The following is a 13,409-nucleotide window of genomic DNA, read 5'->3' as shown; positions in this document are numbered from 1 at the left end:
TTGGATGTGCCAGAATTTTCACCAATTAAACAAAGATAAAACTGAAGTTATTGTTTTTGGAGCCAGGGAGGAACGATTAAATTTAAGGAGCCATATTAAGACAATTACAAAGTCAGACTACTATCACCTGAAGAATATATCAAGGATTAAAGGACTTATGTCTCAGAAGGACCTGGAAAAGCTTATCCATGCATTTATCTTCATTTCATATCTTCACTTGACTGCTGTCACAGTGTCCCCTACAGGGCTCCCTAAGAAATCCATCAGACAGCTGCAGCTGATTCAGAACGCTGCTGCTCGAGTCCTCACTAAGACCAAAAAGGTGGATCACATCACTCCAGTACTGAGGTCTTTACATTGGCTTCCTGTATGTCAAAGAATTGATTTCAAAATCCTGCTATTAGTTTATAAAGCACTAAATGGTTTAGGGCCAAAATACATTTCTGATCTTCTGGTTCGTTATGAACCATCCAGACCTCTCAGGTCGTCTGGGATCAGGTCTGCTTTCTGTCCCCAGAGTCAAAACTAAACAAGGAGAAGCAGCGTTCAGTTATTATGCTCCGTATATCTGGAACAAACTCCCAGATAACTGCAGGTCTGAAACTATCAGTTCTTTTAAATTAAGACTGAAGACTTTTCTTTTTACCATTGCTTTTAATTAAATATTTAAGATTTTTCTTTTTATTGATAACTTACTGCACTGTAACTTTTACTGTCCTGTTTTCTTTTTCTTTGTTTTTAACTTTTTACCATTGCTTTTGATTAAATATTTACACGGTGAGAAGCGAGTCGGTAATTGAGTGAAAGGATAATGAGAGTGAGCTTGAACAGAGTGAAGGAAGTGGTCTTAAATCTCGCGCCTGAGTGATTTGCAGGAGGCCTCTGTCCACCTGTAAACGCGCAGGTAGGTCCAGAGTATAACTGGATCAAAGTGGCCTGCGGACAGACATGTCCTGGTTTCTCTGTAGTGAAGGTTTTGGGAGTTTCAGTGGACCCAAAGATTGCTATGGACCCGAGTACAGACTAGCTAGAGAGAGTAGATTAAGTGTAATTCTCAGTTTATTCTCTTTTCAAAATAATTGTAACTCAATTATTTGCTCAACCCCTCAGCCTGTTTTTATTTTCCATTTAACTCTTTTAACCCTGATTGTACACTGCACTGTAACTTTTATTATTTTTTAATGTGTTTCCCTATGTTGCTTTTAAACTTTTTTATATTTCGCTGTTGCTTTTATGTTTTATGTAAAGCTCTTTGAATTACGTTGTTGTTTAAATGTGCTATACAAATAAAATTGCCTTGCCTTGCCTTGCCAAGCCCCTATCAGTCCAGCGACCTTCTCAGGGGTGTCCCACCATTCTGTCACTAGGTGATGTGGTGGTTGGGGCTTTCGCCGGCCTGTGGCCTGTGTGAGAACGAAGGTTACGATATGGTAACCTTAGTTCAGTAAGCACAGGCGGAGCCCTCTACCGATGAGCCTTGCCGCTCTGATGCCGTCTGCTGAAGAGGCGGTCGGATGCTAAGGCAGTAGGGACGCTGCTATTTATATGTCACGCACGTATCGGTAGCGACGTCCTATTGGTCGGCTACGTGCAACTTTTGAACTAACTTTTGAATGGATTGCCATTAAATTTCATAAACATTCATGTCCCCATCAGGATGAATTGTAAAAGCCTTAGTGATCCCTTAACTTTTCATCTTTGCATCTTTCAAAATTTTAATTTGTCCAATACTTTGTTTTATGACCAATTAACCTGCAAAACAAATGACTTTCCATCAGTCTCCGCTGACCTTTGTGTTTAGGGCTAATTAAAGCTAATGCTAGCATGCTAACAAGCTAAACTAAGATGATGGACATGGCAAACATTATATGCATGCTGACATTAGCATTTAAGTACCACTAATCCAATGTACAGCCTCACATGGTCGTGAACATGGCTGTAAACTGTTGGTATGGTGTTATTTAAAATTGTGTTTGAGCATGTGCACATGAGTTTTTCTGACTAGATGGTATGAACTGCTAACAGTAAAAGTACGTCACTTTGGTGTTGTAGAAACCAGTATTTAGGTACCGTGACTAGAATAGCACACACAGCTCACAGGTCTGATTCCACAGTAGTATTTCTGTCCTTTGTCCCATCATCAGAGTTGTGTCAACAAATAAGAAATCTGAAGTGTTTTAGGCTTCATCGCAGCAAGTGGGTCAGTCAGTCTTTGAGGCCTGGATGTGTTAAAGTGGGACAGCCCAAATAAATAATATGTAAAAATATACTTACAATGCAGAAAAGGCTACTGGGACTAGTCTCTGTTGGTTATTCCCCGATCGACTCAACACGCTGTAAGAGCAACTGACTTAAAGCGCTTAAGAATCTGCACTTTAACCATTAAATGATTAATCCTGAAGTGACAATGACAATAACAATATATATAACATCCAGTGTTTACTGCAGGTTCCAGCCACTTAAAATGAACAAGACTATTTATTGTTTAGATATTAAAACATCATAAGATGACATAAGACTATAACACAGGGCGGGATTTTTTACGAGGGCAATGCAAGAAAAAAATCACTACAGCAGCACAGGTGTGGTACAGCTCCCGGTGAAATCCCAGTGGGTGCAGTTCTGATCCAGTTTCTGTGTGTTGACTCTTAGCTGCAGCGTGAGCTGATAAAGCTGAGTGTTGTAGTCTCCTAATACAGTAGTGCCAAAGCAGGGGATATACAGAGAGGCTGATGCCCAAAATGGTACAATCCTACCTAACTCCAAAAGACCACCGACTACTGCTTCGCATTATGGCTGCGCTACGTTTGGTTTCGTCCTCTGCACACCGTCAACTTCCACTGGAAGCGTCTCAGAAGTGTTTTAGCAGCGGCTTGTTTGCCTGCCCATTTTGTGATTTCAGAAACTGTCTTTAGTTGAGTTGAGATGTTTGTCAGTTGAACGTGTGTTTGTTTGTTTGGAGTTACTTTGAAAGCATGTATTTTTGTTTTGTTCTCAATTAATTTTATAAAAGGTAACGTGATGCCATTATAGAGCCACAAAGTCTGCAGAGGGAGGGGGATGGATGGGTCAATTGATCATCTGCTCTGTTTAGAGCTCAATAGTAAAGTTTGAATATCTTAAGAGAACCAAATGTCTCCTTTTGTAAAATCCAAACAGATTGAAGTTGCAGTGACGGCAACCTGCAAAACATCCATTTGTACATGAAATACACAATCTGCTGCTTGAGTCGACATCCTCCTCAAACACTACTCCACTCTACACTGTCTGAGGGCGGGAAACACCCACATACATAATTCCATATCTGACAGTATATCCATAATGCAGCAGCTCCTCTCCATACTCCACTGAGCTGATGTGCCGAACATAAGTGGAGAAAATGTTTTTTAACTGGAGGACGGTCCTTAAAGCTGAGCACTTTATATAATCCTCTCAGGTTGGAGATGAGATGAGTGTTCAGCATCTTCAGCAGGACGACGGCAGAACCTAAACGGAGAACGTGAAGCTGAGACGTTCAAAGGACGACTTGACGTCTGGCCTCAGTGTGTTTGTTGACTCAGCTGGCTGGATGCTGACAGGCCAGCTGAGATGAGGCATTGTTTATTAATGAGTACGCATGGTTCTGTGTCATGAATCTCAATCATTGCGGAACTGGACGCATGTGCTGCTCTGATTTCCACTCCCACAGTATGCCAGTCATGTCAATACTTTGGCCTGCTCCCCCACTAACCTGAGACCTGTGAATGAAAATGGCAAAGAATAAGTGCAGTGATGATCAATGATTAATTAATAGCACTAATATTGAAACAGACTTTGCTTCACAATTCAGAATTAAATAAGAGTATTAAGGTGTTAAGATCATTGACACGAGGAATGACTTTAATATAAATTTAAAAAATACAAAAATGCGGCACTCATAAGTCAATAATGAAAATGTCAGTTCGTGCCATTTTGTAGAGAGCAACAAATTCAATCACAGAAATTGGCAAATCTAATAATTATCATTTCACTTACATCTGGGTCTATAAAACTGTGTGTACGCTGGTCTGGAGTCTGCGTGAGGTGTGCACATTCTCACTGGACATTTATCTTTTATAAATACCAGTTTATGTGCGAAATGGTGTATGCACGTCTTTTGTGTGGACAAAGCGATCATACATCCGGGCCACAGCTGAGGGCTGGCGTTTGCTGGTTTTTGGGGGCCCAAAAGCCAGCCGGCCACGTCAGGACCAGATGGCTGTGACATAGAGCCAGCAGCAGGACGGACACATCACACAGTGTCCTCAGGCTCGGACATGTCTGAGACAGGACTGGATGGAGATGACAGAGTCAGCAGGAGAACGGGTCTGTCAATCGATTTCTGGCTGTCAGCTGGTTTGTTTCTCAGATGAATAATGTGGCAGTGAGAAGAATCCAAGTGAGGATAGGTCTCGAGGACAGGTCTGAGTTATTTTTAGGAGAAAACGGAAGTACATTTGTTCTGATATCACTCAGCAGCGAAAGCAAACATATGCGCTCATATAATGCAGAGAGCACACGACTGTGACTCCTGATCGTACTGTTCAACATCTTAACAAACTTTCAGAGCTTTATTTGAAAATCTAATGAAGACCCCAAAGTTTCCTGATATTCTAAATATCTGTCAGATATTTCAGTCAGTGGAAACATTCTTGTGATTCTGATTAACATTTTGATCAGCTGATGTTCTGAACTTGTCTCATAGAGTTTATATAGGCAAGGCAAGGCAAGATTATTTGTATAGCACATTTCTACAACAAGGCAATTCAAAGTACTTTACATTAAACCTAAAAGCAACATAGGGAAATTGAAAAAATACACAGAGGCTCCTACAAATCACTCAGGCACGAGATTTAAGACCACTTCCTTCACTCTGTTCGATCTCACTCTCTTTATCTTATCACTCAATTACCTACTCATTTCTCACCGTGTAAATATTTAATTTAAAATTTAGATTTTTTAGGGAGCCCTGTAAAGACACCGTTACAGTAGTCGAGTCGCCTGAAGATAAATGCATGGATAACTTTTTTCAGGTCTCGCTGAAACATAAGCCCTTTAATTCAGGTGATAGTAGGCTGACTTTGTAATTGTCTTAATGTGGCTCCTCAAATTCAGGTTTTCAAAACAGATCATAACATGTTCTAATCATGCTATGGATGCTGTGAGAAGGAAACATATTAAATACATTGTCTGCCAAATTAGTGTTCAAATTAGTATTTGTGAAGTGCGGATGTCTGGCATCATCCAAATCCGCATGTAAGCATTAAATTAGCCCGTAGTCCCTGTAGTGTTCTGGTGATGTAGTGTTTAACTATTTACTTGAATGATAGAGAAGATGGCTGCTTTACTCCAGTTTCACATTATGAACCTGGACTGTGTGTGTGACCTTTTGGATGTGTAGAAGAACACAGAACATTAATGACCTGACCGATTCTGTTGGCGTCTCAGGAGAGTTAAATAATCAATGAGGTGACACTGCTGCAGCGTCTGCCTTCATGGGGAGACAGTCCAGCCTATTTCACCCACCTGCAATTAATCAGAATGTTAATTTTTATGTCCTGGCCCCACCTAATCTGCAGATTGCACATGCACATCACTGGTGTGTGTGCATATAGGCCTATATAAACGTAGCTTTGAGCAGAAAGATGTTCTTATCTGAACTCCAGATCTAAATATTCTCTGTGTTAGAGCTGATAGAACTCAGGAAACCATTAACTCTTATAATTTCAAGTGTCTTGTTTCCAGATAAAATCCAAATGAGATTTTAGACATTTCATTTACACTTAGCCACACATACTATATGTGTCCTTGCTGGACAGATCCCAAATTACAATCCGTGTTTTTTGTCCGGGGCTCCATGCAAATCAATGTGAGCTCTATTTCAATCCAGGGGGAGGTGGTAATGCTCCAAAAACTGTTCATTGCCAAAAACTTCTGAAGAAAAATAACTTCAACAACTACAATAGGTATGTTCGAGATTACTGTGACTGACTTTCACCGACTTTATAGTCAAACGTGAGCTGCAGGCGCTGCATGAATCTAACACACCTAATGATATAAATTTAGCTAGTTAAAACTAAGCCAAAAACAAACATGAATTGTATTTATGTTTTCGTCTTCACAGGCGGTCACGCCCTAATCTACACTGATCATTATGTGGTTGAACTTATCAGGGATCAGAAACGCTTGGTGCAGCTCCTCAGCTTGACAGTGGCTTGCTTTTCTCCCATAGACAGCTCTCTGGTCTTAATGTTGGTTTATCCTCTTTAACAGGAAATGGAGTCTTTATAGGTTTGAACCAAGGATGAAAACTTGGACTAGTCACGCAGAGCTATTTAATGTTTGGACAATCAACCTAAAAGGCAACACCTGGGCAACAAGAAACATCTGTCAGTCACATGTTCCAATAGTTTTGCTCACTTGAAAAATGGTTGGGTTCAAACAAACGGTGGTTTTTCCTAAGTTGTTTAACACATCTAGATGTGAATACCAGGAAATAAAATCTGAAATTCTGAACTCTTGTCTCATCTTTTGATCTTAAATCTAAATGTCTTCAGTGAACAACAAAAACAAACGTCTTTGCCTTACCGTTCCAATACTTTTGGAGGGGACTGTACATGACCGTTTGGCTTGAAATCGCTGGAGCTGCTGCTGCTTCAATGAGACAAATAAAGATATAGTTGCCTAATAACATGCAAATTTATGTGCCTTTCTATCTATATGTGAATATTAGGAGTTAATTCATCAAGATAAACAGTTAGTGGCGCTCTCCACTCAGGTGCTATTCAATCATTGTAGAAGAAGAGTGCACAACGAGATGACGATATTAAAAGACCTCCAGTCAGACCTCACATGGTGGGAAACAATGTAGAAAACACGATGGAATATGCAAATTCTGTTTCGTGTATTAATGTGTTCTCATCCGTGATCGCTCTGCAAAGATTCTATGCTATCTATTCTATCTATCATGATTTATTACACAGAATCCGTTTCCATTGCACTTTGTTGCATGTTCTTCTTGATAAACCAAATTTTCACCTCAGTGTAAAAAAAACTAAAAATGAAATATATATTATTATATACAATTATTAATCGATTAGTTGTTAACTGTTCAGTTAGTCGCCATCTATTTTGATAATCGATTAAAGTCATTTTTTAATACAAATTAAAACAGTAAACTGAATATCTTTGGGTTGTGGACAAAACAAGACATTTGAGAACGTCATCTTGGACTTGGAGTGGGAAACACTGACTTTTTTCACCATTTTCTGACATTTTATAGACCAAACAAGTAACTGATTCATTGAGAAAATAATGGACAGATTAATTGACAATGAAAATAATCATTAGTTGCAGCGCTACAGCTGTTATCACTGTGGACAGACCCTGTGAGTGGATATTTCCACAGGAGTAGAGCTAAAATGCATTTTGGAGAGACAGATGCAGTTTAACATCTGGTTTGAATGCATCAAAAAACAGGTCCTGAGGTGGTTTGAGCAATCAGGTGTCTCTCAGGCTTCTATGCTCATGTCTAAAAAGGGCATGAAGTGACTGAGTGTATGGGGTCAAAATGTATTTGATGTTTGAAATGAACAGAATCTGTCTTTCTTATGAGGCCGGATGTTCTCATTGGAACTCGAGATCTAATTATTCCCTGTGAGACCTAATAAAGCTCACGAAACCTTGATGAGGTTGTAGGTTCAAATCCTCTCTGGACGTTTAATCATATGCAAAGATTTTCTGCTATATTTCTGTATAAAGACCTGAAGGACCTGGCAAGGACAGCGGATGTGGTTCTGTTCATACTACATTTGGTGCCGATGTAGTATGGTGTCAATTCTCATGACCTCCATCTCTCAGTGACTCCTGCCAGGTTAGGAAACTTCTGGAGCTCTCCCAAATATAAAATATTAACAATGATGAAAGAACAGTTTCACTAATCTTAAAGGCAGCACTGAATATGTGAAGGACTTATTTCCTACTCTAAACTGCTTGATAACTACAGGCCGTGTCTTGCTGAGAGAAAATTCAGTTTAATGGGAGACGAAAGGATTCATAATGTTACAGTGGACGGGTTAAGAGGCCCAAAGCGGGTTAATCTGATCTTTTTAGAGATTAATGGGAAATTAGAGAAATCAGAAAGCCTACATGACATGTCTTCTTTAATTTGAGCATTTAATTAAAAAAGGAAACAGAGTTCCTGCCTGGTTGCTGAGTTTTTTCTTTCGAGCGGGGACTTTTCAGTGCGGCAGTGAGTCATTCTAACTTCACCCTGAATTCAGTTTGATCACAGCGAGAGACAAACATTAAGAGAAACAGAGCAGTGACAGCAGGAGCCATGTAGGATTTTACCTCGAGGACAAAGCTGTTTATTGTCCAGGAAAAGAGGCAGATTAAAGTAAATAGAGCTTTACTTTGAATAAGACAATCAGAGCGCAGAGTGAGCGATGATGGACGTGTGCTGTCACCGCAGATAGATTTCTTCTTTCATCATCATCCAATCGGGCAGAAAGCTTGAGGCTGTCGCAGGATGACGAGTATCAATCACTGTCACGGAAAACAGCAAACGTGTCCTCTGATGTAAAGACGGTGTAAACATGTCCACACACAGAAATCTGTCCTCGGTGTGAGACCAGGCCTGATCCAGCTCGCCGGGTCTCAAAGTAAAGATCTGGTGTTGAGGGTGATGAGCGCGCTGTCAGGTTGTCATCCATCAGCAGGCCACTCGCCTGCCGAGAGATGACAAGTTCATCAGCTGCTGCTGTCGACTTCCAGGTCCAGATCACATCGGCTGTTGGTCCCCGCTGAGACCTCCTATGACTCTGGGGAGCTTTTACTGAGACTACTTCCTCTTCACCTCCACACTGCCAAACATCTCCAGCTTTACACGACATTTGTCTATAATAAAGCCCAAAGGTACTTATTTAAGTGGAGAAATCTGCCTGTGCATTATTTAACTCAGTTTCAACATAAATCAACTTCTTTCTAGGGTTGCATCTCATTTCATTTTAATAGATTCTGATTCCGATTCTACTCATCAAATCCGACCATATCAAATCTCGGTTCTGATTCCAACTCCTTCACCATAAATCTTGTCACGGCTTGGTGACATGCATCCATCTTCTTCCCCTTAATGTCTAATGTGAAATGAGTTTCTGTTAAAGAGGTGTGTTGCTTGGGTGTTTAAGAAAAATACATATTGGAATAATTTGTAGACATCATTCGGTTCCCTTCGGTATAAAAGGTGAATGTCAGCTCACTTGTCTTTTGTACCTGACTGTGAGATGTTGCTACTGTTAACGTTATCAGCTGAATCTGGGGCGTCATCGTAGCTGGGAGAGCGCAACACATTGAACACGGTGCGTTCCTTCAGATTAATGCCGTGTTGAAGTTAATGCTTCGTCACGTGGGAGCTACTTGCTCCCTTGCATTAAGTCTCCGAGTGCGGAGTTGTCCGCACCTCGCGGGACTTTCGGATAATTTGATTTGATTGTTGATGAACAACACAAAGAATATTTTATCGGTTTTTAAATAGCCTACTCTACTTGAAATTGGCTGCATGGCATGCACGCAAAACTCTGCACAAGACCGGTGAATGACAGGCAGGAGCGAGAGAGAGAGAGAGAGAGAGAGAAAAGGGTCATTCCTAGATTACTGCTATAATTTGAAGATGTTGTTTTTAACTGTTTTATTTGATGTGCCGTACTACAGAGAAGACAACTCATTGGGCGCCTAGAAGTTTTTAAGTCCAGTCACGTCCAATAGGGTGTAGGCCCCCGGCTCAGACTGGATTAATGGTATGAGAATGTGCATGTTCACTCCAAACGCTCAAATCGCAGTACCGTAAGTACAGGACACTGTGATGTGCTTCAGAAAAAGGTCAACAACACATTTCATTCACATTAAATTGGCTAAAACATTCAGAAACAGGAGTGTGGCCATTTAAAGACAGGAGCAGTGTGTGTTAATGAGAGGAGCTGATGTGTTTTAATGGAGCAGCAGCTGACGATGCGTCAGTAACTGACGCTGCTGTTTATTCAGCCCACAATGCATCATGCTAATTATACCTGTTATATTCTCACGCAGCTGCAGTAATTTTAGCCTTTACTGTACTTTGTGTGTGTGTGTAATCTGTGTGGCTATATCATATTGCATCACGACTTCTGATTTTTCACCACTGTTACACAAAACCCTTGTATCTGACATCAGAGCAGGACGGTCGTGCGTACATGCTTTTTAATTAAATGTAGTTATTCCCCCAATCCATATTAAAGTTCTTTCACGAACCGCTCTCATTTCTCTTTCCCCTCTTTTCAGAGCTTTAATCTGTCTGTGTACAAATACACATTGTTATTTAGCACCTAATTTTGTTGATTTGTTTTAATTTCCATTGTGTGTTCCATCATTGAGTTCGGATTTCTTTTGTCAAAGAGGAGTTTAGCTCACTGTAAGCTTTTTTATCTCAGTGTTTTAGTTTCTTGGCCTGCACTCAACACTATTTCATATCTCCAGGTTTGATACATGATAAAAAAATCTCTTAAACAATTTTAGATGTTGTCTAAAATGTGTCCCAAGAGGGAGAGGGATGTGTTTGAGCTGCTAGCAAGAAGTTTATTTCCTAATGCTACTCCAACTGAACAAACTCCTCTCTCCAACTCTAAATCACGTTTCCTCCGTCGTCTTCCTGCTACAACTCGCCTCTCATGAGACTTCAGAGCGAGAATTGTCCTTGCCCTGTTTCTCATAGGGATCCTTTCCATGATGTCTGACGGGTGCAATTGCCCTGAAGGAATACGTTAAAGCCGCTGCAGCCAGTTTGTGACTGCCGGCTGAAGCCATCTACTGTAAAACCTTGTGTAACTACAGTACTTGTCATGTCAAGTACAAAATATGTGAAAATAGGGCCCAGGTTTTAAAATACTGAAATTATTATTATTATTAAGTTCATGTAACAAAGCAGCCACATGAAACCAATAATTGTTCCCTGGTTTCCTGGTTTCTTTCAGTCATGACCACCGTCAGTCATTATCCCCTTTCCATAATCAAGTGGTAAATTCAGAAAACTTTACCCATCGATAAAGCATCAGATCAGCAAATCTGTTGTTCTAGAGGGCGTGGACAAACAACATATTTTGTTGTTTAACTTGGAGCACTTTTTATTATCTCATGTTGAATGGAAAATGTGAATCTCCAAATAAGTAATAATAAGTTGTTGTGCAGCCATCAGATAAACAGGAAAGTTTTTAAAAAGTAGAAAACTCAGTAAAGCATCAGAGCCTCAGGCGTATTCTTTGTGTTCCCTTCTAGAAGAAATAAACTTCAGCTCCTCTCTGATGGTTAAAGCTGCAGCACTCTGATAGGGTCAGCTCTCAGACAGGTTTGTATTTACAGTACAGGCCTTTAATTTGTTGCCTGTCACAGAGCGAGACGCCCTGAGTGACATTTGTATTGCTGTCAGGCCCTCAGCTGTCCATCTTCTTCCCTCCTCCTCCTCTTGTGAATCCTGATGAGGCGTCCGACGGCACTCGGTCCAACACGCAGGCCTCTAACTGAAGTGAAATCAATCAGCCCTTCAATCCTTCTCTAAAGGACCATTATCCTTCCCCGCCGGGCCTGTCGGCCTGTCTGCAGCGGGATCTATGACCTGATCCGCCTCTCTAATTCACACAGCAGAGCTCACTAACTCTACTCTGACAAGAAACTGAACAGCAGGGAGCCAGGAAAGGTCAGGATTTAAGGTTGAAACTCGATCTTTTTAAATCTCAACAAATATACTGCATGATGTTTGGGAGCGACGCTTAACAGCATTTAAAAATGTGACTGAAAACACTTTAACAAACCGGCTGCTGGCGATGTTTTCTAACTTTCTGTTAGGAGCTTGTTGTGTAAGACGTCAGGCATTCAAGAAGACAAGCCTCAGAGAAAAGAAACAAACAAACAAACAAACCCAAACAAAAATAAAATATTAAATTGAAATTATACAAAAATACAAAATAAAAATTGTCCAAAATGAAAGCATTTGCAGTCTTATTTTCATCTCTCGTAGAAATTATTTTTACAAAAGCAAAAGAAACCAAATGCCTAATACAGTTTTTAATCAACATAATGAGGAAACATACTGTATGTGCTAAATGTTCAGTGACAACATACTTAATTTGTTTTCCTACAGTATGTGCTCTAAATTTTTGCTCTTGATTAACCAACACTATTGCTTGCCATGGGAAATGCACTGCCTATTTGAATTACTTTTACCTGTGATTGAGTATTTTTACATTAATGAATTGGTACTTGTACTTGAGGAAAAACTCTCTGAATACTTCTTCCACATATGTTCCTTCCTTTCTTGGTAACTTTTCAAGTGAAACATCTGCAGTGTTCAGTTTCACTGACTGTAGGAATGTAGTGTAAGAAGAAGCGACTGAAAATGATTAATCATTTAACAGCGTTATATTTACGCAGTCTGATGGGTACAATGTTGTTTGACTTTGGAGAAATCAGGTTTGAACTTGTGTTGCGTTCTGATTGAGCTTGAGTTAATTTGCTTTTTAGTGAATTAGATTTTGGCTTAAAGTACACATATTATGACTGCCGCCTCTGTGGTTTGAAGCTAACAAGTTAACCCTGCCGTGTCTCCACAGATTCCTCAGATCAGCTACGCCTCGACGGCTCCAGAGCTCAGCGACAACACGCGTTATGACTTCTTCTCCCGCGTGGTTCCTCCGGACTCCTACCAGGCTCAGGCCATGCTGGACATCGTCACAGCAATGGGCTGGAACTACGTGTCCACACTCGCCTCCGAGGGAAACTACGGTGAGAGCGGCGTCGAGGCCTTCATCCAGATCTCCAGAGAGACAGGTAGGAAACCCGGAGAGCTGGCTGCACTCTTCCTGAACTTAGTGAGCTCTGTTACAGGTGGTATTCCAGCACCACCTTTTGAATGTCCAGTGGTAGTTCACTATTGGTAAGTCGTGGTTAGACTAACTTCTCTGTACCAGCAGCAGCAGGTAAAGCCTGGTGTGTTGAGTAACAAGATGATCTGTCTTGTCCTTTTTACACCATGAACCCAAACAAGATCTGAGAGTTTGTTTTACTTTAAAAATCCACTGGGATTAATTAAAACCAGTGATGGAGGACAGGCAGGATGAACAGCCACTGTGTTTTGTAATCTGCTGGCTGTTCACCTCGCTGTGCTCCTGCTCAGTGTGTGTTGATGGGCGAACAGGAGGAGAGGTCGTGTAATTGACTCTTGATGTAATTACAGCAGAAGTCGACGCTGTTTTCTCCTCGGCTGGTCACTGTGAGGTAATCAGACCCGGTTCTTGCTGATTAAAATGTTATCGCAACCAGACGAGCTCCGACATTATTTAGATTGTTAAGTGGCGTGTTGAAAT

The 13,409-nt window shown here is 40.7% G+C and overlaps 1 protein-coding gene across 1 annotated transcript in view; it reads left to right on the top strand.

Annotated features, from left to right (window-relative positions):
* LOC119894372 (metabotropic glutamate receptor 8-like) overlaps positions 1-13,409 on the top strand; it is a 208,492-nt gene that overhangs the window by 45,337 nt on the left and 149,746 nt on the right. Inside the window, exon 4 of the mRNA XM_038707080.1 lies at positions 12,657-12,873. Coding sequence (XP_038563008.1) covers positions 12,657-12,873 — 217 coding nt within the window. The remainder of the gene's footprint in view (positions 1-12,656; positions 12,874-13,409) is intronic.

This window comes from Micropterus salmoides, unplaced genomic scaffold, assembly GCF_014851395.1.
Source record: "Micropterus salmoides isolate LMB-PRFRI ecotype aquatic unplaced genomic scaffold, ASM1485139v1 Ms_hic_scaffold_8, whole genome shotgun sequence".
Lineage (NCBI taxonomy): Eukaryota > Metazoa > Chordata > Actinopteri > Centrarchiformes > Centrarchidae > Micropterus > Micropterus salmoides.
The sequence above is the reverse complement of the archived record's forward strand: the minus strand, read 5'-3'. Positions and strand labels throughout refer to the sequence as shown.